Here is a 24,484-nt window from a genome sequence, read left to right as displayed (position 1 = left end):
TTTCTCTTTTCTTTCCTATACTGCGAAATTGACGATCGGTGGATGCGTGATGGTATGTAGTACGTACTGCTGGAAATACAGATTATAATATTATTTATGTTAAGAGCGCAACTAAAGTCAGTAAAATATCAGATTAAACTTGCGTCTCACTTACATCCATCTTTCGGTTAATCGGTAATATCGCGCTCATTGTCTTGTTGTGTATTTATAAGTTTATAATGCTTTTTTATGTTATGGGGGGCAAGCGAGCAGGAGGGTCATCTGATGGAAAGTGATTACCACCGCCCATGGACATCTGCAATACGAGGGGGCTTGAAGGTGCATTGCCGGCCTTTGAGGTAGGAGTACGCTCTTTTCTTGAAGGTATTGGTTCGGAAAAACCGCCGGTGAAAGCTCGTTCCACAGAGTGGTTGTGCGAGGCAAAAAATGTTTTTTTTTAATATCATTATGGTTAATACAGACCTCTGGCAAAATATTTTTATATTTAGACGTTTCAATAGCAGCGTATAGTTTATTGAGCGCCAAAAGCAATTCATTGTTATAAAGATATAACCAAAGGGTTTTAAAAAAAAAAACTTACATTCTTGTAATTAATTAACCGACTTTCGTTTCAATAGCCTAAAGTATTTCGAGAATAAGCCAAACATAAATTTAAGATTAGAGATTAGAAAATATGTTGTACATTATTTTTCCATTGAGATAATTTTATTCATGTTTTATTATTATTTTTATTAAGCAAAACTCATGAAGGTATTTATAATAGTTCTTATTTAATTTGATAAAATGAAGTAGGACTTCGTGCAAGTCTCTATGTATGTATGTACTTTAACTCTAGTATTTTCAGGCATCATACGGTGAGTTATAACACTGTGGTGTTCCGTGTAAGTTTGAATGAACTAAGGCAACCTTAGCCAGCAATAACTCAGTTTTTATATTCCTTAAAGTACATATAAAATATGTTGGTGATCACTTGCCAACAGATGCCACAGAGTAGCTTTTCATATTCCTTAATACACATAATATATGTTGGTGATCACTTGCTAACAGATATCCCAAAGTACTTTCTTAGTAAATTTCTAATTTTTCTCTGACTCCGTAATGTAAGGTGTAAAAATGATTTTTATACTGCATTATGTTTTAATTTATTCATTTGTGTAGGCTACCTACCGTCACGCTCCCGACCTGCCGACTCGTCACGTCCACTGCAAATTGTGACACATTCGAGCGACCGCAGCCACCGCGCACGTGTTTTGCGCATTATCTTTTATCTCTTCTCGGATAGATTTTCTCATTGATCCATAGTATGGAGATTATCTAAATGGTTTAAATAACTATTAGTAAAAATGTTCGCTCCAACGAAATATAAATAGTTAATCAACTTTAATTTATGATTTAAATTGGTTACTGCTAATCTAAATAAACAAATTAGCAATACAGAACTACACTATGAACCAGTTTGAAAGGTGTAATATTTAATGACATGTATCTTTTAATCCACAACACATAATACAACCTTTTGTTACTAGTTCAAAAGGTACAGTAGAACAGTAACAGCCTTTAAATTTCCCACTATCGGGTTAACGCCTCCTCACCTTTTGAGGAGAAGTTTAGGAGCATATTCCATCAGTTTACTTCAATGCGGTGTGGTAGATTCACAAATGTCAGAATTTCATTGAAATTAGTCATATGCAGGTATCCTCACGATATTTTCCTTTACCGCCGAGCTCGATATGAATTATAAAACCAATTAAACACATGAAAATTCAGTTATGCTTGGCTGTTTGAACAATTATCAGTTAAGATGTACACGTTCTTACCACTGGGCAATTTCATATATATTATGATAATATTATAGGCATAAATCCAATTTCAGGCCTTAATCCTTTATCGAGTTTTGCCATCAAGAAATGCTCAGCGGCAGTCCAAAGTATGGAAATTGAAGTTTATTTTGTTACTCGAGGCTTTTATAAATATTTTACAAGTTTTTTTAAGTTTATTTAATTTTAGTTATTTTCAACGAGTTCCAACTACTACACTGTACGATACATTTATCTGTCTATGAAGAAAGTTTTAAAAACCGATTTTATATTTATTTTGGGAGCGTTTTTGAAGCATCTCAGGGTTCTTCATTCACTCTACATTTTCTAGTGCACCGAATGTTAAGTTACAATTTGTAACATTACATCAGCGAAAGATTACAGAGCATTATAGTATAAAATTTGACTCGATTCTGCTATATGTTGATCTATCAAAGCGTAATGCTAAAAATCGAATCTTAGACGGTATATCAGTGCTGAAGTACTTTCATGTTTTAAGTCAAATCACTAAATAATTATTTAGTATGTCTATCTGGGGGCACGGCAGTGCCCCCACCAAGTCGAGCAAAAAAGCGGCACGGCCGTACCATCCTTTTCTCGAAGCAATTCAGGCCATTTTCGACCCCCTGTAATTTCGTTGTGGATAAAACTAACTGAATTTTCTTGAAGACTGAATTTTCAGTAACAATGCAGGCATTGTAAAGACACGGTATATTTCAAATTTCATTCAATTTGAACCAGTAGTTTAAGAATTATAACGGGTCAAAGTTTCTTAATTTTGTTACTCACTCACTGACTGACTCACCGATCATCAATATTCTAAGGCACTTCTAGCAGACCTAGAAGCTTCGAATTTGGAATATAAGTAGTGTTTGGTGTATGAATCAAGGAAAAACTAAAATAATTAATAAAATGATAAAATTAAAAAAAAAATTACAAAATATTACTTATATTATTTATATTGACGACCTCCGTGGTCGAGTGGAATGTACACTGGTTTTCATGGGTACGCCACTCCGAGGTCCTGGGTTCGATTCCCGGCTGAGTCGATGTAGATTATCATTAGTTTTCTATGTTGTCTTGGGTCTGGGTGTTTGTGGTACCGTCGTTACTTCTGATTTTCCATAACACAAGTGCTTTAGCTACTTACATTGGGATCAAAGTAATGTATGTGATGTTGTCTCATATTTATTTATTTATTTATATTTATTTATTACAAATACAAAGGAAGATTATTTATTATATTATTATAATAACAATATAATAAATTTATTATATTAATAAGCTTTCGAAAATGTTTGTTAATTGTGTAATTACGTTCACATCTAGTGCACACAGATCATTACAAGACCAGAGTAAACTATGACCATGTTTCTTTACATTTCCAAAAACCGCTTTTCCTGTATTTATTTATTATTTTTTAATTTATTTTATAATATCATTAATTATTTGGATATTTTATATTATTATAACATATTATAATGGATAATATATATTATTATTTTTATTATTATTTACACATAGAGACAGGGGGTGGGCTCTTAGAAAAACTGTAGCTGAAGCTCAAGAAGTAGTACCGGAAAAGAGAAAACGGAAGGCTACCTACAAAAATAAGAAAAGATAATAAGTCAGAGAGAGGGCTTTAAGATAATTAGTTGCTGGTAGATAAGTAGAAGGTACCGAAAAGAAAAAAAGTAGAACTGTCTACAAAATACAAAAAGAAATGAGATCCCATCAAAAACAATACTTGTCAAAAAAACCAAGTCGCGCAACTCAGTTGTTCTGCGGTAAAAAGTTGTGAGATCCATGTAATACCAAGTCTTATCCATGTAATACTTAAGCGACTTCCTGTCTTAATACGTCCACTTCCTAAGACCACGATCGTCATATATTGACTTGGTCATCGCACTCACTCACAACTTTTTACCGTAGAACAACTGAGTTGCGAGACTTGGTTTTTTTGACAAGTATTGTTTTTGATGGGATTATAATTACATAGTATAACTATATGTATATAACCGTAGGTATTTTTACATCGGGTTATTATATTCAAGGTTATTTAGTTCATTTTAACAAAGCCTGCTACTTCATATATGTATTGTCATATATCCAGATAATATAAGGAAAACCTGCATGTGTCAAATTTCAATAACGACCAATCCGCATTGAATCATCGTGGTGGAATATGCTTCTAACCATCCCTTCAAAGAGAGCCTTAAGGCAGCTGTGAAAAATTAACAGGTGGTTACTATTATGTGAGTACGACATGGCCCAGTGGTTAGAACGCGAGCATCTTAACCGATGATTGCGGGTTCAAACCCAGGCAAGCACCGCTGATTCATGTGCTTAATTTGTCTTTATAATTCATCTCGTGCTCAGCGGTGAAGGAAAACATCGTGAGGAAACCTGCATGTGACAAATTTCATAGAAATTCTGCCACATGTGTATTCCACCAACCCGCATTGGAACAGCGTGGTGGAATATGTTCCAAACCATCTCCTCAAACGGAGAGGAGGCCTTTAGCCCAGCAGTGGGATTTACAGGCTGTTGTTGTTGTTACTATTATGTAATTTATTTGATGAGTGTGTGGTCCCTACCTAGATGGCCTTATACAGCACCAAGTAAGATAATTATATCAACATTATATAATAAAGTTTAATAGAGAAGAGGTCACTTGTGTCATAAATATCTATTTCTCGATAACGTAATGTTAAATGTCAAAAACGATATCTCATATCACGCTCTTCTTGTCTATTATAGAGTTCCCTTACAAACTTTTGTTTTGATTTGTAAGTGTAAATTTAAACAAGCTTACACTCATCCACTCAAGTGGACTGTTTAGGCATCTGATAATTGTTATATAATATTAATATAAATTATTTTAATGGTATAATTTTGGAATGTCTATTGATTTAGTTAAGGCATAGTATTTATGAGGAAAATAAATATTCGAAAAAACACTCAAAAGCACGTACGTAATTTTTTTACATGATTTAAATTATTGTGGTTACTTCCAGAGTATAGATACCTTTAAGAACCGGCCAGAAACTAGGGAGGTAGCTAACTTGCTAACTTTTCCATCCAAGTGTAAGTATTAAGTATACCTGTGATAATTACCATAATGTCTTATATCTAAAGATTAATTTTGCAAATAAATGCAAAGATCACAAATATTCGAAAATGCCCTAAGTAAAGTTTTTTTTTTATTATATACTTATATACATGTAGTTCTCATTATATTATGTACTTTATTCCACTTTTAGCTAAGCGTTACCATACTCGTAGATAACCGTTGTTTGAATAAAAAAAAAATTGTCTGCAGTTTTTTGCTCATAATTTTTTCTGTCTTTTTGATGACTTGATACTAAACTATTAGCCTATGTCCTTCGTTGCTGTTCAAAATTGCTTCATAGCAAATTCATTCATTCAATAAATTCGGTTCAGTAGTTTGTAAATGAAACGACAACAGACAGACAGACAAAGACCGAGTTTCTTTTACATAAATGGAATATTTGGAATTCCAATTTCAAATTCCCTTAAAAATATCGCTGTAGTTAGCGTCAATAGAGCTGTAAGTGGACGCAGCACTACCAACGGCGGTCAACAGATTTGTTTACAGAAACAGTACGTTAGAGATTTTAAGCCAAACTGTACGTACATATATTACATGGCGATAACTCGACGTTATAAAGCAGGTGAGCCTAACAACCCATTGAAATAGTTCATTAAATAAATTAATTCTAATTAATAAAACTATAAATTAGTAGAGTGATAATGATTATTAATTAATATGAATTTATTTAGTTTAAAAATAGTTAATAACTAAAACCATAATGTGAATGTAAACGTTAACAATATAGAAAAAAATTTCTTGTTCGAAATTCTTATTTATCAAATATTTGATTATTTATCTTTAAATACACTCTATTATTAACAAGTTATTTATTTTCATTTAATAGATATATATCCTTCGATATAGGATCTTACTTACAATATATATATTTATTAATAAATATATCATATGAAATATGTAGTCCTATGTGCAAATGTGTTAACAAGTTTATAATTACTAGTGTCTAGAAAATTGTGGTTATTTTTTTTTTTCTAAGAGGGACTAAAAATCGTGCGGATCCTTCATGGGTACGGCTCATGAGGAATATCGAAATTGATCATTATTGAAATAATTTATATCTGAGTAGGTAAAAAAAAATATATATATTCCTGTTTATAATAAAATAAATAAATAACTTCGTGGCTTCGCACGAGTGCAATGCTAATGCTAAATATACTACGGATTGTTTCTTGTTTCTTTACAATATTGTACATGTGTTTATATAAACTTTATCTCGAATCACTCTATCTATTAAAACAACCGCATCAAAACCAGTTGCGTAATTGTAAATATCTAAGCATATATAGAGACAGAGGTAAGTGACTATGTTTTATACTATGTAATGATGATGATACGTTTTCTGATCTATTTGCCAGACCTACCTATACCCAAAAAAGTACTACAATAGTGTTCTTATAATAATGATGAAAATATTAATAGTTAGTACATCTAGTCAAGAGCTTAGATGGCCCAGTGGTTAGAACGCGTGCATCTTAACCGATGATTGCTGGTTCAAACCTAGGCAAGCACCAATATATATATGTTGTTAATTTGTGTTTATAATTCATCTCGTGCTCGGCGGTGAAGGAAAACATCGTGAGGAAACCTGCATTTTCATCGAAATTCTGCTACATGTGCATTCCACCAACCCGCATTGGAACAGCGTGGTGGAATATGTTCCAAACCCTCTCCTTAACGGAAGTGGAGGCCTTATCTCACCAGTGGGAAATGAACAGGCTGTTACTTATTTTTACATCTAGTCATTTAAATAATTGTATTTATAATCTGTTTTATTTAAGCTGTTGTTTTGACACAGATCCGCTATAACCTTGCAAACAGTGCTTCGGTCTTGGTTAACTCTTGATAAATAATAAAAATAAATAACAAGTTATTGGAAAAATACTACATGTATATAAAGGCTTTAATATATACATATTATTATTCATATTACATGCAAAATCATAATCTTAGCTTTATTTATCTATATATATTAAAGTAGTAAATGAACGTTGAAGATATTTGAGAAAAATATTGCCCGCTATGTATTAACGCAATAGATCACATGATAGTTTTTTTGTTTGTCTCTTCGTTTGTTACCACTAATCTCGTAATCGACTTAACTGGTTTGGATGCGGTAATCACTAATGCACTGTAGTAACCTTGGGGTAACATATAGAGTTTGTACTTGTTACGTTCGTGATTGCAAAGAAATCTACTTTTTAATCCCCAACGGTACGTGTGATACCGTAGATTATTTATTACGCAGTTACATACAATATATCATTACTTGTCAATAATATTACAAGACTAAATTTTAAAATTAAAACGTTCGATTTTTTGTTGTTTAATTTTTTATCGACGGTAGAACACCAAAAAAGGCATCTATATAAAAAAGGATAATCTGTCTTTCCGTATAGATACTTACAGACAGACGTAAATGTACAAAGGTATTTCAAACATACCCTATTAAAACTTAAAGTCAAACGAAGGGAGTGGCGGGAACCTACTAGTTAATAATAAACACTGTAAATAGTTTTTATTGTTTCCAATTGTGTTCTCGAATTATGTAATTGTATTTATGAGAATAAATTATGTTCAAAACTAAACTTCATATGAACATAATGACACAGTGCTTTTTATATGTATTGTAAAATTATTAATAATAACATAAGTAAGGGTTTTGAGATAATTTCAATATACACAAGTGTAAAAACAGGTTTATCTTTTATTATAATACGTTTTTATTTGTATCTGTGAAGTGTTTGCCATTGTTATTATTATTTGTTAAGTCATATTATTTTAATTTTTTATTTTAATTTTGCACGCGATCTAGCAAGTTTTTTTAACGTCTTGTATAATAAATTATTTGTAAACAGGTTTTACTTGTGTTTATTACCAATGAACAGACTGTAGCGTGAGGTAGGTTTATGTGAATAATTTAAAGATGATACAATCTCCTCAATCAAGTATAACAGACAATGGTCGATCGGAAAGGACGTTTTCTTGTTTGCAATTCTTATAATATTATTTAATTGAATTGATAGTGCAATTGGAGATTTGCCATAAATTCTTGTACCAAAAATTCATCTTACAATATTGACATAGTGACTATTGTGGGACTCAGAATTGAAATAGTTATATGGAGGGCCTCACGCTGACTTTTCACTTCTCACCGTTCGGGTAAAAAACGTCAAATATATATATTTATTTAACTTGTACAAAGCACGAAGCGTGCAGTTTCTAATCACTTTGTTTATTAATAATAAGCGTACAGCGATGGCGGAGGCGGAGGCGGTTCAAATCCTGATATTACATATATTTCTCGGGAAGAAACATTTGTTAACGCAGAAGTTTACAAGATTTCGAATGATTCAGAATTTCGAAAAAAGATAATGAAAATGATTTGTTTTTTTATTTGGTATAGGTTGTTGGTCGAGCATATGGGCCACCTGATGGTGAGTGGTTACCATTACCCACAGACAATGACGCTGTAAGAAATATTAACAATTCCTTAAATCGTCAATGCGCCACTAACCTTGGGAACTGAGTTGTTATGTCCCTTGTGCCTGTAATAACACTGGCTCACTCACCCTTCAAACCGGAACACAACAATACTGAGTACTGCTGTTTGGCGTTAGAATAACTGACGAGTGGGTAGTACCTACTCAGACGGGCTTGCACAAAGCCCTAACACCCAGTAAAATGTATTAAGACTGACCATCATTAATGACAACAAATAAAATTAATTTACAAGAAAACAAAGCCTTACCAACTGATATCACTGAAATTAAAATGTAAAATCGTATTAGAAATCTTGAAACCGATTTACAATTACAAAGTCGGGTCACATCACATCGAGTACAATCGAAATGTACTCAAGCTATAACAAAATCGCGACCGCTTATTAATGAAAACGCTATCTAGGAGCTACAAGAGCGATCAGAATGCCAAAAAATATTATTGTTTTTAGTACACCGGAACTAAACAGAGATAATTCATTCAGAAAAATATCGTAATCATAAACTACGTTTTACATCAGCGGATAATGTTACGTAATGTAATGTTAATAAAGGTAATATTCGCTTGTACACTGATCTAGGAAAGCTAGTAAAGTACATGCAGTACCTTAAATACGTACAGTTACTTCGTAGAAATAACGAAGAAACTAATTTGATGTAAATTGAATATCTGAAGCAAATAATAAACGTAAAACTCTAAAGAGCCTCGATACAATGCATAAACCAACAGCCTATTCTTTGTTAAACACTTGATCACTTTTATTTATATATGTTAATATACGGAGTATTTTTAAATCAGGAAAACTTGAAAAGCTTTATATGTTTACTTTAATCTAGAAACTCTTTATCTAGTTCACAACGAACTATTCGCACATACATATATAATTATTTATTTATTTTATTTATTTATTTTATTTATTTATTATTAAGATACACCATCGACTTATCATAATAACTAACACAATATTATAATGCACTAAATATACAATCCAGTATGATTTGCCTTTACAGGTGTATACAACACTATAAAAGTATCAATATATATTAACGAGTCATCATTATTGTAACACAGGAATAACTAATTATAAGTTATAGTAAAACCTGAACAATATATTTTTTGTTAAATTAAAATGTGCAAAGTCGCAGGCAAAGCTTGTAAAACTTATAATATGATATCCCCCCTGTCTTCCCATATCCCTTTCCTATAATTAAATATTACGATACAATAATTAAATATATGTTTTTGAATCTGAAATGAATTTGCTTTATTATTATTATTATTTCTACATCAAATAGTTTACCGAATTATACAAAAGCGTGTGCAAGTATCTTTAAAAGAAACTATTTATTTTTGTTAGGGAAAATGTAACGTTAAAAAGAAAAGTAACAGCCTGTAAATTTCCCACTGCTGGGCTAAGGCTTCCACTGCCACTTAAGGAGAGGACCTGGAACATATTCCCCCACGCTGTTCCAATGAGGGTTGGTGGAATGCACATGTGGCAGAATTTCTATGAAATTAGACACACGCAGGTTTCCTCATGATGTTTTCCTTCACCGTCGAGCACGAGATGAGTTATAAACACAATTATACATATATATATTTTTGCCTGAGTTTGAACCCGAAGCCATCGGTTAAGATGCACGAGTTCTTACCACTGGGCTATCTGAGCTCTTTGAGGGAAAATGTACATATTTAAAATCAGTAAATATTATTCTATATTTAAAATTTAATTTTATATATCTTCTTTAATTTGGTTCATTGTTGATACTGCCACAGATTCGGGCATTGAACCCAACTTTGTTTACAATTTACATGTATTGATCACTAAAAAAATAAGCTATCATTTTGTTTATGAATAATAAAAGTTCTTTAACCTGAATATAATAAATGCATATTATAGTAAAGAAAAACCGAGAATTTCAAATACTTTGTTTTTTTTTTTTGTATTTCAGTCTAAAATTTGTAAAAATACCCTCATTGAAACTAAAGCCAGGAAGAGTAATTTTCACGTATCTACCGGAATACTTTATCAAATAGGATCGTATATCGTTATGGAGGGAACAACCCAGAGCACATGTGTCTGTAATCGCTTTAAAATCCGCCTGATATAAAACCAGTGTTTTTTTTTAAATAAATTAATATAAATATATATGAGACAGCATCATATACATTACTTTGATCCCAATCCGAGGTCCCGGGCTTGATTCCCGGCAGAGCCAATATAGAAAAAGTTCATTAGTTTTCTATGTTGTCTTGGGTCTGGGTGTTTATGGTACCGCGTCTTTACTTCTGATTTTCCATGACACAAGTGCTTTAGCCACTTAAATTGGGATCAGAGTAATGTGTGTGATGTTGTCCAATATTTAAGTAGCTAAAGCTAAAATAGAAAACTAATGATAATCTACATCGACTCAGCCGGGAATCGCATCCGGACATCGGAGTGGCGTTCTCATCAAAACCGGTCTGCACACCACAGGACCACGGAGACCGTCAGATATAAAAAATGAGCTTCAATTCTTCGTGGTACATTACTCTCTTGAAACTTGACAATCTCTTAATTTAGTCAGAATTATGATTTGATGATGTTTCAGAATGAATCTACAACTTGTGTTTGGTGCTGTCCTGTGTTTCGTGTGCTGGTTATACATAAAATGGTCGAAAATCAAGAGGTACTGGGCGGACCGTGGCGTTCCTTATCTACCTCCAACTCCAGTACTGGGAAATCTCACCTTCATTCAGAAAGAAAATGCTGTAAGTCCTGCTATTACTGTTTTGTTATCACCTTAAAATTGATAATATATTGGAACATCAACATTATCAATAGCCTTTAAATTTCCCAATGCTGGACTTAGGCTTCTTAGGGTTTTGCAATATATACCACCACGCTTTTCCAATGCGGGTAGGTGGATACCAGTGGATAGATACATGCAGGTTACCTCAGGATGTTTTCCTTCACCGTCGAGCATGAAATTAATTTTAAACACAAATTAAGTATATGAATATTCAGTGATTCTTGCCTGGGCTTGAACCCGCAATCATCGGATAAGATGCACGCGTTCTACCCACTGGGCCATCTCTCTTTATGATAGGCTTGATTACGAAATATCATTATTAAAATATTCTTTACAAGTTCTCCTATAATTTTCATAATCTGCAATCTTGTACTGCAATACATACATATGCATTTATTATAATATACCTTATTATATTATAATATTTAAATTTCAATTTTCAATTTCAATTTACTTATAGACAAATGTGAAGTCTTTAGTCAATTTGTTAGTAAAGAAACGAATATAACAGAAGGTCGTACTAACTTTGTGAAGTCGAAAACTTGGTCTAACAAGTTTATCAGAAAAGTGACAAATATAAAAAAATAAAAAACCGACTTGTTGCTTCCCAAAGTTTTTCGTCTTCACCAAGTCAACTGATAATTGTTGACTACTACAAGAAGATCAGGATACTAAAGTTTCAAGTCTGTTGTCAGTATATTTTATAATATATATGTTGTATATCACCCTTCTTTAATAATAATATAAAAAGAAAAATGCCTGGATTTAGAATCAGGTTCCATCACGCATATTATATCAACAACAACAACAACAGCCTGTAAATTCCTACTGATGGGCTAAAGGCTTCCTCTCCCTTAGAGGAGGAGGTTTGGAACATATTCCACCACGTTGTTCCAATGCGGGTTGGTGGAATACACATGTGGCAGAATTTCTATGAAATTTGTCACATGCAGGTTTCCTCACGATGTTTTCCTTCACCGCCGAGTACGAGATGAATTATAAAGACAAATTAAGCACGTGAATCAGCGGTGCTTGCCTGGGTTTGAACCCGCAATCATCGGTTAAGATGCACGCGTTCTAACCACTAGGCCATCTCAACTCATATATTATATATGCATAATTATCAAATATAGTATATTATATAATGCATAATTATTAAATATAGCATTGATTTACAATGATATATTATTAACAATTACATATGAAAGAACAAAAATGCGAGTTTTTTGCTATTTCTTCTTGCTGGAGGCTGCTTTCCGAAAGTGTTTAAATATTGACGATTCAAAAACATTTCATCTTGATGATTGCGTTGATTTGAATAAAATACTGTATCGACAAAAGGCAAGGTTTTATTCAAATCTTGATTTATTGATAAGGTACAAGGCTGTGTTCATTAATAAATAAAAGATTTATTTTTTGGTCACGGTTACTTTTTTCTTCCTTCACAGGGCCTTTGGTTCCGTCGTATGAACGAACATCTAAAAAGCCCGTACATTGGAATCTGGATATTCTGGAGACCCGGAATAGTCATCAATTCGCCAGAAATTGCGCGCGACATCTTAATAAAGGATTTTGGAAATTTCCGAAATCGCTTTTTAAGAAGCGGTGATACAGATCCAGTTGGAGGACTCAATTTGTTCACCGTAAATGTGAGTGATGCTGAATTCTTCTTAGCTTGACTATCAACACTATTGATCAATCGTATATTTATGGCTATTTTTATAGGATCCTATCTGGTCCACCATGCGGAAACATCTCAGCGGTGTGTTCACAACCGCTAAGCTTAAGATTCTCCAAGATTTAATGCAAACCAAAGCCAAGGAATTGGTGCAAAGGATCCACAACGATCGCGATATTAAAATACACCTTAAGGTAATCAGTACATATGTTTAAATCTATACATATAATTAAAGTGTCTGTTTGTATATATTAAAATAGCCCTTTCACTCAACGGTACATATACCAAAATAACATTTTTTACAATTTTTGTCTATCTGTCTGTTTATTCCGGCTAATCTCTGGAACTAGATGTTACAGACCGATTTTGACAGGACTTTCATTGGCAGATAATTGATATAATAAGGAGTAACTTAGACTATAATTTTTTTTGTTTGTTAAATTCAATCGTAGAAGGACGCGGGCACAGCTAGTTTAAAATATAAAAATACTGCGAGTTTATATTTTGCATTTCCGTATAGCAACATCGGTATTAATTTGTCAAACCGAAATATTGGATCCAATGGTTGAGAAAATGGATTAGCGGTATTAAATGGTGAGGCTCTGCTCATTTGTCTAAGCTCCATTCTCATCAGGTATTCTGTCGGTGAACAGCATTACTTATTGTTCGTGCGTAAACATAAACTGAAGCATCTTCAAAAGGCAAAACTGACGACAACGACTTTTTGATTTAATTTGTAAAGAAGCATCTCTTGAGTAAAGCGCATATGTTTTCAGTTTTAATTTTAACTTCGATCGTTAGCACTTAGTATTATTGTGTTCCGGTTGTAAGAGTAAGAGCATACAGGCGCAAGGACATAGTTCCCAAGGTTGGTCCCACACCAATGTCTTTGAACGATGGTGACCACTTACCATCAGAACTATTTGCCTATCTGAAAATAAAAGAAAATTCTGCTTTTACAAAACATTTAATATAATTTTTTGTTTACTTTTTTTTTAGAGAATGTATATAGATTATACGACCGATATAATTGGGTCATCAGCGTTTGGTGTTAAAAGCGACGCGACGCTCACGAGTGTTGGGCCTCTTAGGGATGTGACAAATGATTTCTCAGCGTTTTCCATCTATAGAGGCATCTCGTGGTGCAGCATATTTTTTCTTCCAGAAATTGTTGACATCTTTAGGTATGTTAAAACTATATCAATACACGAACTTTTAATTAATGCTTGTTATATCAAATTTATTGTTATGCCTTTAATAATATTATATCCTAAAACTTTCTAAATCGCGTTGCATCTTCTGCTATAAATTTAATGTATTTTTATTTTAGTTTACAAGTTTTATTTTTCTCAAAATCACAAATCAAAACAAAAAGAGCCGCAATCTATCTCAATTTATCTAATTGTATTCGTTTGTGTTTTGTAAAATGACAATGTGATATTAAGTTAATTTTGAAATTCATAATATACACAATAGAATATGTATATGTGTACAATAATATAATAAAATAATAGTTTAATCATATATAGGTATAGATTGTCGTAATTTTCATCACTTATGTATGTTACGTGGTCTTGTCTCATTGTCTATTATACAGCTGCTGTCTCTCACTAGTTCTGAATTTAACATAACGTAATACCAATTCAATCTATCAATATATAATATCTGTATCGTCTCAGCATCATATTACGTCTACATCAGACATAGAAGGCTCTAAATACAATTACATAGCATATGTACAATACCTGACCTAGAATGCTTATCGGTATATTTTTGTTTGTTGATAATGTAAATAAATAAAATTAATTGAGATTGATAATATAATGATGTTATTGTTACAGATTTAAATTCTTTCCAAGGGCTTCGACGAAATATTTTAGGAAAATATTTAATGCCGTGTCAAAACAACGTAAAACTTATCAAAATGATGCTAAAGATTTGCTTGAAATTTTGATCAGAATTCAACAAGAAAATGAAGGTAATATATGCAACGAAGTTTCTGTTTAAGTAGTAGAATGACTTATAAGACACAATAAAAGAGCTATTTACGACATTTTAATTCTGTCAACCCATTTTTTTTATACTTTGCATACATTCGCATACTTATTTAGCTGAATAATGTGCACGGATGCAATTAGGGATTTTTGCAATAATTTCCAGTAACGACGTATTAAATCAGAGGAATCTTAACTAATTTGTATCTATAAATTCATCCCATCCTTGGTGGTGAAGAAAGCATGAGAAGGAGAACTTGGTGGTAGGGCTTTGTGCGAGCCCGTCTGGGTAGGTACCACCCACTCATCAGTTATTCTACCGCCAAATAACAGTAGTCAGTATTGTTGTGTTCCGGCTTGAAGGGTGAGTGAGCCAGTGTAACTTCAGGCACGTAACATCTTAGTTCCCAAGGTTAGTGGCGCAGTGACGATGTAAGGAATAGTTAATATTTCTCACAGCGTCATTGTCTATGGGTGATGGTGACCACTTACCATCAGGTGGCCCATATGCTCGTCCGCCAACCTATACCATAAAAAAAAATGAGAAGGATGAGATTTTTAATGTGGTAGAATATACTCCGAATCGTAGGAGCTCTGAATTCGTAAGGTCTCCTTTAGCCCAGTAGTGGAACATTACAATCTGGTACTTATTACTTTCCAATTTCAGGTTACTCAGATGACCTTATAATTTCTCAAGCAGCTATCTTCTTACTCGGTGGATTTGAAACTTCAGGAACCGCTTTGACGTTCATTACATACGAGCTAGCTCATAATCCCGTATTACAGGTAAAACTTAATTATTCGATTATATATGTTTTGGATTTATCTTTACTGTGAAAGAGTTTTATCTACCAAGATAGATAATAATAATAATTAATCAGACAATTTTTGTCGACCCATACTGATTTCCAAAATTTTAACTTTAAAATTTTTAGATGTACATTGCTACTTATATTAAGTCTAAAGATAACGCTTTCGTCACAACTACTTGTTAGATACAACAACGCCCTTTAAATTTCCCAACGCTGGGCTAAGGCCTCTTCTCCCTTTGAGGAGAAGGTTTTTGAACATATTTCACCACGCTGTTCCAATGCGGGTTGATAGAATGCACATGTGGCAAAACTTATATGAAATTAGACACGTGCAGGTTTCCTCAAGATGTTTTCCTTCACAGCCGGGCACGAGATGAATTATGAAGAAAAAATTAAGCAGATGAATATTAATTGGTATATCTTGCTAATTCAAGTGGTAGTGCCACGCTGTATACCTTCGGGTTACAGCCGAATGGGCCGGCACGCCCGGGGAAGTACCACTCTCTCACTTAAAATCGGCGTAAAGTGGTAGTTATGCTACCGCGTTTCGTCCGGTAAGTGAGAGTTCCGGAGGCCCAATCCCCCTTCCCCCCAAAACTTGATGGTTGTGCAGAATTTGGTTAAATTACCCCAGGAGGGTACCATCAGCGACAGCGGTGGAGAATCCCTCTCTGGGCATCCATGCTCAGGACATACACCACCTGAGCAGGGATGCCCAGGCTGCCCTCCGAATTCTGGGGGGGGGGCAATTTTGCGCTCGCCACTGTTCGGGGCAAGCGGAGCAGGCATCATAAGGCAACCCCTACCACCCTCGCTGTGGACTTCTGCAACATAAGGGGACTCAACTCCAACCTCAACGCCGTTCACTACCATCTGGAAACGGCGAAGCCGGCCTTGCTCTTTCTAACCGAGACCCAGATATCTTCTCCTGCCGATACGACTTTTCTCTCGTACCCTGGGTACAAATTGGAACATTCCTTTATACCACGAGCTGGGGTATGCGTTTACGTCAGAGATGATATCTGTTCTCGACGCCTCGGCAGCCTTGAAGGACAGGACCTATCGATTATCTGGCTGCGTGTAGACTGCGATGACCATCCGCGAATCTATGCGTGCTTTTATAGGTCCCATAGCGGTAATGCCGAAACCGACCGACTGGTTGAGCAAGTCCAAATGGCTACAGATTCCGTGCTTCAGCAGATTCCATCCGCAGAGATCATTATTCTGGGTGACTTTAATGCTCACCACGCAGAATGGCTCGGCTCACGCACCACCGATCATGCGGGTAGATCTGTTCTGGACTTCGCTCTAGCATATGATCTGACACAACTGGTCAACTCGCCAACGCGAATACCGGATGTGGAGGATCATACACCTTCCCTGTTGGACCTTCTGCTGACTTCACATCCGGATGGCTATCAGGTTATCGTCGATCCCCCTCTGGGCTCGTCTGACCACTGTCTCGTCCGGAGTACAGTGCCGGTTGTGCGGTACTCACGGCCTCGCTTTGTTGGGTGCCGCCGAGTATGGCACTACAAGTCAGCAGATTGGGATGGGATACGGTCTTTTTTTGCATCTTACCCATGGGGGCAGATTTGTTTCTCGCCGGATGATCCGAACGCTGCTGCTGACTCTGTTGCCGATGTGGTGCTTCAGGGTATGGAACTATTCATTCCTTACTCTGCAGTACCCATCGGTGGCAAGTCCCAGGTTTGGTCGCTTCTGCAAAACGGCATCACGCCGAAAGTGGGAACGCTATCAAACCTGGGCTAATGCATCTGCGTCTCGTGATGTAAATACCAGCGCATTTAAAAAGGAATACAACTCTGCCTCTAGGTCCCTCAAAAACGTAATTGCTAGGGCGAAGACGGAGTACATTGGCAGAATTGGCGAGAGACTGGTGCGTCTCCCTTCAGGAACACGAGCGTTCTGGTCTCTCGCTAAGGCTGTCTTAGGGAATTTCTGTCAGCCATCTTTTCCATCTCTGCACAGAGACGGTGAGTCATTGGCCCATACCGCGAAAGAGAAAGCTGATCTTTTAGGCTCTCTCTTCGCGTCGAACTCGACTCTGGATGACCAAGGAAAATCTCCACCAACCATTCCGCGATGTGATACCACGATGCCGGAGGTTAAATTCCGGCAAAGTGCAGTTCGTAAAGCACTTCTTTCCTTGGACATTCATAAGTCGAGCGGACCCGATGGTATCCCTCCAATCGTGCTACGGACATGTGCTCCCGAGTTGGCACCGGTCTTAACGCGTCTTTTCCGGCAATCCTACACATTAGGCGTCGTCCCGAATTCCTGGAAGACAGCTTTGGTGCATCCGATCCCTAAAAAAGGCAACCGCTCAGACCCGTCCAATTATAGGCCTATAGCCATCACCTCCTTGCTCTCCAAGATAATGGAGTCCCTTATAACCTGCGGTATCTAGAGGTGAACCAGCTGATTAGCGACCGCCAGTACGGTTTCCGTCGGGGTCGGTCAGCCGGTGATCTTCTAGTTTACCTTACTCACAGGTGGGCTGAAGCAGTTGAGAGCAAGGGGGAAGCATTAGCAGCCAGCTTGGACATAGCGAAGGCCTTCGATCGTGTATGGCACAAAGCGCTTCTTTCGAAGCTTCCTTCCTATGGGCTTCCCGGGAAATTATGCAATTGGATTACCAGCTTTTTGGCAGATCGGAGCATCAAGGTCGTTGTCGACGGTGCATGCTCTGACTTAAAATTCGTCAATGCTGGTGTTCCACAAGGCTGCGTTCTATCACCCACTCTGTTTCTTCTGCATATCAATGATTTGTTGCAAATCGGGAACATTCATTGCTATGCAGACGACAGTACCGTTGACACCTTATACACCGGCCGCGCTAATATTTCTCGGGAAAACGTCGAAGAGAACCGGAACAAACTTGTGTCTGAAATCGAGTCTTCATTAAACGAAGTCTCGAATTGGGGCCGGCTAAATCTAGTCCATTTCAACCTCAAAAAGACGCAAGTTTGCGCGTTAACCGCTAAAAAAACACCATTTGTCGTATCTCCACGATTTGAGAACATTCCGATAGCCGCTACAGGTAGTATCGGAATACTTGGCGTTGATATTTCGAGCCTCGTTCAGTTCCGCGGTCAATTGGAAGGCAAAGCCAAATTGGCTTCAAAGAAGCTCGGTGTGCTCAGCAAGGCGAGACAGTATTTCACGTCGGCCCATCGCCTAAAACTTTACAAGGCGCAAATTCGGCCTCACATGGAGTACTGCTCTCACCTCTGGGCGGGTGCTCCCCAGTACCAGCTCCTTCCATTTGACCGCATCCAACGTAGAGCGGCTCGAGTTATCGACGATCAAGCCCTTTCCGATCTCCTTGATCCTTTGGCTTTGCGTAGAGATGTCGGATCACTCTGCATCTTCTACCGAATTTTTCACGGGGAATGTTCCGAGGAATTGTTCGGATTAATCCCGGCTGCTGAATTTCACCTTCGGACATCTCGCCAAAATTCTAAGTTTCACCCGCACCACCTTGATGTCCGAAAATCCACAACAGCGCGATTTCTCAGACATTTTCTGCCTCGCACAACCACTTTGTGGAACCAGCTTTCGCCGGCGGTTTTTCCGAACCGATACGACATGGGAACCTTCAAGAAAAGAGCCTACTCCTTTTTGAAAGGCCGGCAACGCACCTGCAAGCCCCCTGGTGTTGCAGGTGTCCATGGGCGGTGGTAGTCACTTTCCATCAGGTGAGCCTCCTGCTCGTTTGCCTCCTATGCCATAAAAAAAAAAAAATACTTGCCTGGGTTTGAACCCGAATTCATCGGTTAAGTTGTACGCGTTCTAACCACTGGGACATCTCGGCTCAGCTTGTTAGATAGTGAAAGATTAATGAACGACAGATAAGTAGACAAGAATAGTAATAAGAAAGACAAATAAATCGGTCAAGATCAAGTGACGTCTGGCCTATTTCCCTTGTTTATTTTAGTGCTTTCTTTGTAACGCTCCGAGTGTTTAGGATTTAGACAATTTAATTTATTTTATTGTTTTAATTTGCTTCATAGCCTTTAGTTATTTTTCTTCGGTATATTTTTGATATTTGATATTGGATTTGATATGATTGGTTAGTAAAGTCTTAACATTGTTTCAAACCTGGGCCAGCACCACCAAGTTTTTATTTAATTAAGTAACGGCAAACATTGTGAAAAAATTAATGTGACGGATGGCATCTGCAACATATTCATCAAACCACATTGAGGTGATATTGAGGAATAAGCACAATCTTTTATTGACAAATTATTGCACAGCATTGGGATATGTTTAGAATTATTTCTTATTTATTGGTAAGCAATTGTTGTGCATGTGTATTTATATTGTCGTCTTTTATTACAGGATAAACTATATCAAGAATTATCTGAAGCCGCTCAACAAAATGGAAGCGAGCAATTTGATACGAACGTTCTTTCAAATTTGACCTACCTCAATTGTGTTATTAAAGGTATCATTTAAATCAAATTTATTAATACTAACAATGCAACCGAGATGGTCTTGTGGTAAAAACACTTAAATATCAACCAATGATTTCTGATCACATTGTCGATCTAAGGAAAGGTCAATATTTCTTTCAACCCTAATGTCTAGGACTGGTGACCACATAATATTAAATGGCCTGTCCGCCAACCTATTCTCACAGACAGACTCTCCTAGACTCACAGAATTTTCTTGTTAATGATTTGTGTTTATAATTCATTTTCTTGATGATACGGCTCTATGGCAGCATCCAAGCCCTTCATAGTAGGCAGCACAGACAATTAACATAACATACTGAACCAGTTTAAACGCAGACATATTGTATGTAACATATTAGTTCTCAAGGTGACGATGAAGGTAAACACAGTGAGGAAACCCGATGAATGAAAAACGATCACATATCTAACCTAGCTCTAAATCTTCATCCTCATCAAGAGAATAAGTCTTAACCTAAACACCTAAGTGGGACATTCATAGGTGCAGTATATAGGGAAAGAAGAACTTCAATTTTGGCCGAATGGCTATGATTATTTTTCTTTTTGTCGTATGGATAGTTTTCAGTTTTAAGATTTTAAGAGTCTGAGGGAGAGACTGCACTGATCCTTTGGCACCCTGATATTATTTTTAAATTTGCAGCTCATACATTACAATTGTGGATTATCATCTAATTGTTTAACATTTGCTTAATATTAACAATTGATATTTTTATGAAAGAACTAAGAGACAAATTGAAGAATATTCTTAATCAAAATTTCACAGAAGGCCTTCGCAAATATCCAACAATGGGCTGGCTCGATAGAATAGCTGCGAAAGATTACAGAATAGATGATAAATTAACTATAGAAGCTGGTACGGTCGTGTATATCAATAGTATTGGAATGCATTATGACCCTAAATACTTCCCAGAACCTCACAAGTTTGATCCTGATAGATTTTTACCAGAAAACAGATCTAAGATCGAACCTTACTCATATCTACCCTTTGGAGAGGGTCCAAGAGGCTGCATTGGTAAGACTATTTATTTTTCTTATATTTTTTGTAATTATATAAATATTTGTAAAAAAAATATTTAGGTAAGGATATAAAATTAGTAACATCAAGTTGGTTTATTCTGGCTGAAATTGTAAAAGTTAATTTTATATGAAATCAAAAAATACTTTATTTAAGTAAGCTCTTAAAGAAATATTAATTGTCTTTTAAAAATATATTTAAAAAGATATATATTTAGAAAACACGATCGAGAGGAATGTTGAATCATCCATGAAAAAATCCCAAGAAACTTAATAGTTACTTATTATTTGTTAGCAAAATACACAAAATTTTAATCTGTTGGACTTTTTTATGTAGAAGAACCATCGCTCTAGTTGATTCAAAGACAATTGATTTGTTTTGTTTGTATTTCTATACCGGGTCCTGCATAGGAACTTTCAGCATTGGTATAGAATAAAATAATATAGATTAATGATGAGACAACACATGAGTTTGCGCTTACACACACAACTAATATATCGAAATATAATGCGACTAAATAAAAATGTAACAAAAAACACTCTTTTCCCAAAATGTTGATTAATTGATGGATACTCCCATATTTATTCGTCTATGTAAATTTACGGGAATTATTATAATGAATTCTTAAAATATTTTTTGTTACGTTTCAGGCAAGAGATTCGCTTTAATGACGATACAATTCGGCTTGGCGTCGGTCTTACTTAATTACAAGATCAAATCTTGTCCGAACATGCCTAAGCCTGAAGATATTAAGATGGATAACTGTGGCCTGTTGTTGGTGCCCGGTGAAACGTTGAGCGTTGAATTTATTCCAAGGAAATAACTCCAACTACAGTTGTTACATTCGATTTAATAAGTTATTAACAAGTTTGACTGTTTTTTATTTATTTGAGAACAGGCGAACAAGGTATCTATTTACCATCGCCCAGATAGTTGTAAGCGGTCTCAACACGAAGATCAAATATTCTGAATTCATCTCGTGCTCGGCGGTGAAGGAAAACATCGTGAGGAAACCTGAAATTCTGCCACATGTGCATTCCACGAACCCGCATTGGAACAGGGTGATGAAATATGTTCCAAGCCCTCTTCTTAAGTGGGAGAGGAGGTCTTAGCCTAGCAGTGGGAAATTTACAGGCTATTACTTTACTTTTGTATAATTCGGTAAAATATTTGATGTAAAAATAATAATAAAAAAAAATAATAACAAAGCAAATTCATTTCAAGTTCAAAAATATATCTTTAATTATTTTATCGTAATATTTAATTATAGGTTATGCTGTTCCAATGTGGGTTACATTGGAACAGCGTGGTGAAATATAAATTGTATATACCGACACTCAATACAATATTATTTCAAAATTAAATTATATTCCATAATTAGATGAATATCCTCAAAATATCCTTCCACGTGTTGCTCAAAATAATATTTAAAACAATTTTTCCCAACATAACCTATCTGTACAAACATTCTCTTCTTTTCAACAAAATTCCAGTGCTCATCGAGAATTTCAAAACGATTTCCTTGAAAATAATTTGGGCCATGTTTGTGATATTTTTGATAGACAGTGGTTTAAAAAACATTTGATTTTTTTTTGTCATTAAAGATATGACTCCCAATTCGAACGAATTTAGCATATTATTGGTTGCAATTATGGGAATGGACAATACGTTTTAATAGTTGCCGTTTATATTTCGCCTGGAAAATCTATGAGACATAAACAATTTTTATTAAAAATTTTGATGGTTTATACAAAGAAATATTATGAAATACTCGAAAAAAGATTTGGCGAAAAATATGATAACGTACCGATGATTTTAAGTAGAGACTTCAATATCAACTTCGCAGATGATTATTATATTATTACAGATTATATATCTACTATTAATTGAATTTCTAAATGAAACACATAATTAAAATATGTTCAATGACCTAAATCTCAGTACTACAATATATAAAACGATGATTGATGAATCGTTAAGGAATAAATTTAAAGAAATCAAGATATTGACTGTAGCTTCTCAATATATATTCTCTAATGTTATGTATGCACGAAAAAATATTAATGATTTCATGAGAAAATGTGATACTCATAACATTGGTACAAGGAACAAACACAAACTTGTTACTCCTGTTACTCGACTGCATAGAGTCAGTAACTCCTTTGTGGGGCAATGTATACGGTTTTACAACAGGATCCCAGAAAGCGTTCAAAATGCCTCTGTTGCCAAATTAAAAAAAAATATTAAGGAACGCTTGTGTGCAAAAGGTTATTATACAATTAATGAGTTTATGATCGACAGCACACCTTGGGAATGAAACGATCGCCTCCTGGCTATTTCATCTCATATTAAATTGTTTATTTATATGATACATAAGACAAACAAAAAAAAAACCCGCTGAGTTTCTTTCGCCGGTTCTTCTCAGGTCAGGGTATTTTCTTTCCGAACCGGTGGTAGTGTTTCAATTGACCATCAATAAGAAAGTGTAATGCTTCTATATTAAATAAAGTTATTTGAGTTTGAGTTTGAGTTTGATGCGGTTTTTACCCGATACTTAGACAATTAAACATTTTCATTTCTCATTATAGTTACCATAAGTCAATATATCTATTTTACAACACAATGACATTTTTTTATGACATATGTGGCAATGGAAAGTGACTACTACCGCCCATTGACATCTGCAGCACCAGGGGGCTTGCAGGTGCGTTGCCGGCCTTTAAGAAAGGTGTACGCTCTTTTCTTGAAGGTTGCCATGTCGTATCGGTTCGAAAAAACCGCCGGCGAAAGCTGGTTCCATAAAGTTGTTGCGCGAGGCAGAAAATGTTTAAGAAATGTCATCATTGAAAGTCATTAAAGACTAAGTATTGTTGAAATTAATGATGCAAAAAATTAAAGTAATTTTAAAAATCATCATCACATTGAAATTTGGGCAAACACACATACTATCTACAAATAATTGATTGTATTTTATTTTAGTTGTAGTTTCAATACATTTTGTCATGATCTTGTACAGTCCGTAATATAATTATATAGTAAAAACCATGTAATTGTTGCTCGGAGTGTCATTAGTTGTGAAAATCAGATTGATGTTGATGATTTTAATTTAACCATCAAGAAATTTTTAATATTTATTACTAAAAGTTCTACGTTTTCACTTCTATCGGCAGTCCATTTAACTGCCAATTTTTTTATTATTTATTTATTTATACTGTACTGTGCTGTATATGTAATCTGATTAATAAA

The 24,484-nt window shown here is 35.2% G+C and overlaps 1 protein-coding gene across 2 annotated transcripts; it reads left to right on the top strand.

The window, feature by feature from the left end:
• Positions 1-5,399: 5,399 nt before the first annotated feature.
• Positions 5,400-22,108, top strand: LOC124534893 (cytochrome P450 6k1-like). 2 transcript variants are annotated; one of them, XM_047110933.1, is made up of 10 exons: positions 5,400-5,512; positions 11,040-11,199; positions 12,689-12,889; positions 12,966-13,112; positions 13,918-14,102; positions 14,760-14,896; positions 15,580-15,698; positions 20,090-20,195; positions 20,987-21,235; positions 21,889-22,108. In XM_047110933.1, the coding sequence occupies exons 2-10, from the start codon at positions 11,041-11,043 to the stop codon at positions 22,059-22,061; spliced, it is 1,476 nt and encodes a 491-aa protein (XP_046966889.1). In that variant the 5' UTR covers positions 5,400-5,512; position 11,040; the 3' UTR covers positions 22,062-22,108. The 2 variants fall into 2 exon arrangements, with proteins under 2 accessions (XP_046966889.1, XP_046966890.1); XM_047110934.1 differs by lacking the exon at positions 5,400-5,512 and adding an exon at positions 5,992-6,012.
• The last annotated feature ends 2,376 nt before the right edge of the window (positions 22,109-24,484 follow it).

Source organism: Vanessa cardui, chromosome 13, assembly GCF_905220365.1.
Source record: "Vanessa cardui chromosome 13, ilVanCard2.1, whole genome shotgun sequence".
Taxonomy (NCBI): Eukaryota; Metazoa; Arthropoda; class Insecta; order Lepidoptera; family Nymphalidae; genus Vanessa; species Vanessa cardui.
This window is presented reverse-complemented; position numbering and strand designations above follow the sequence as displayed.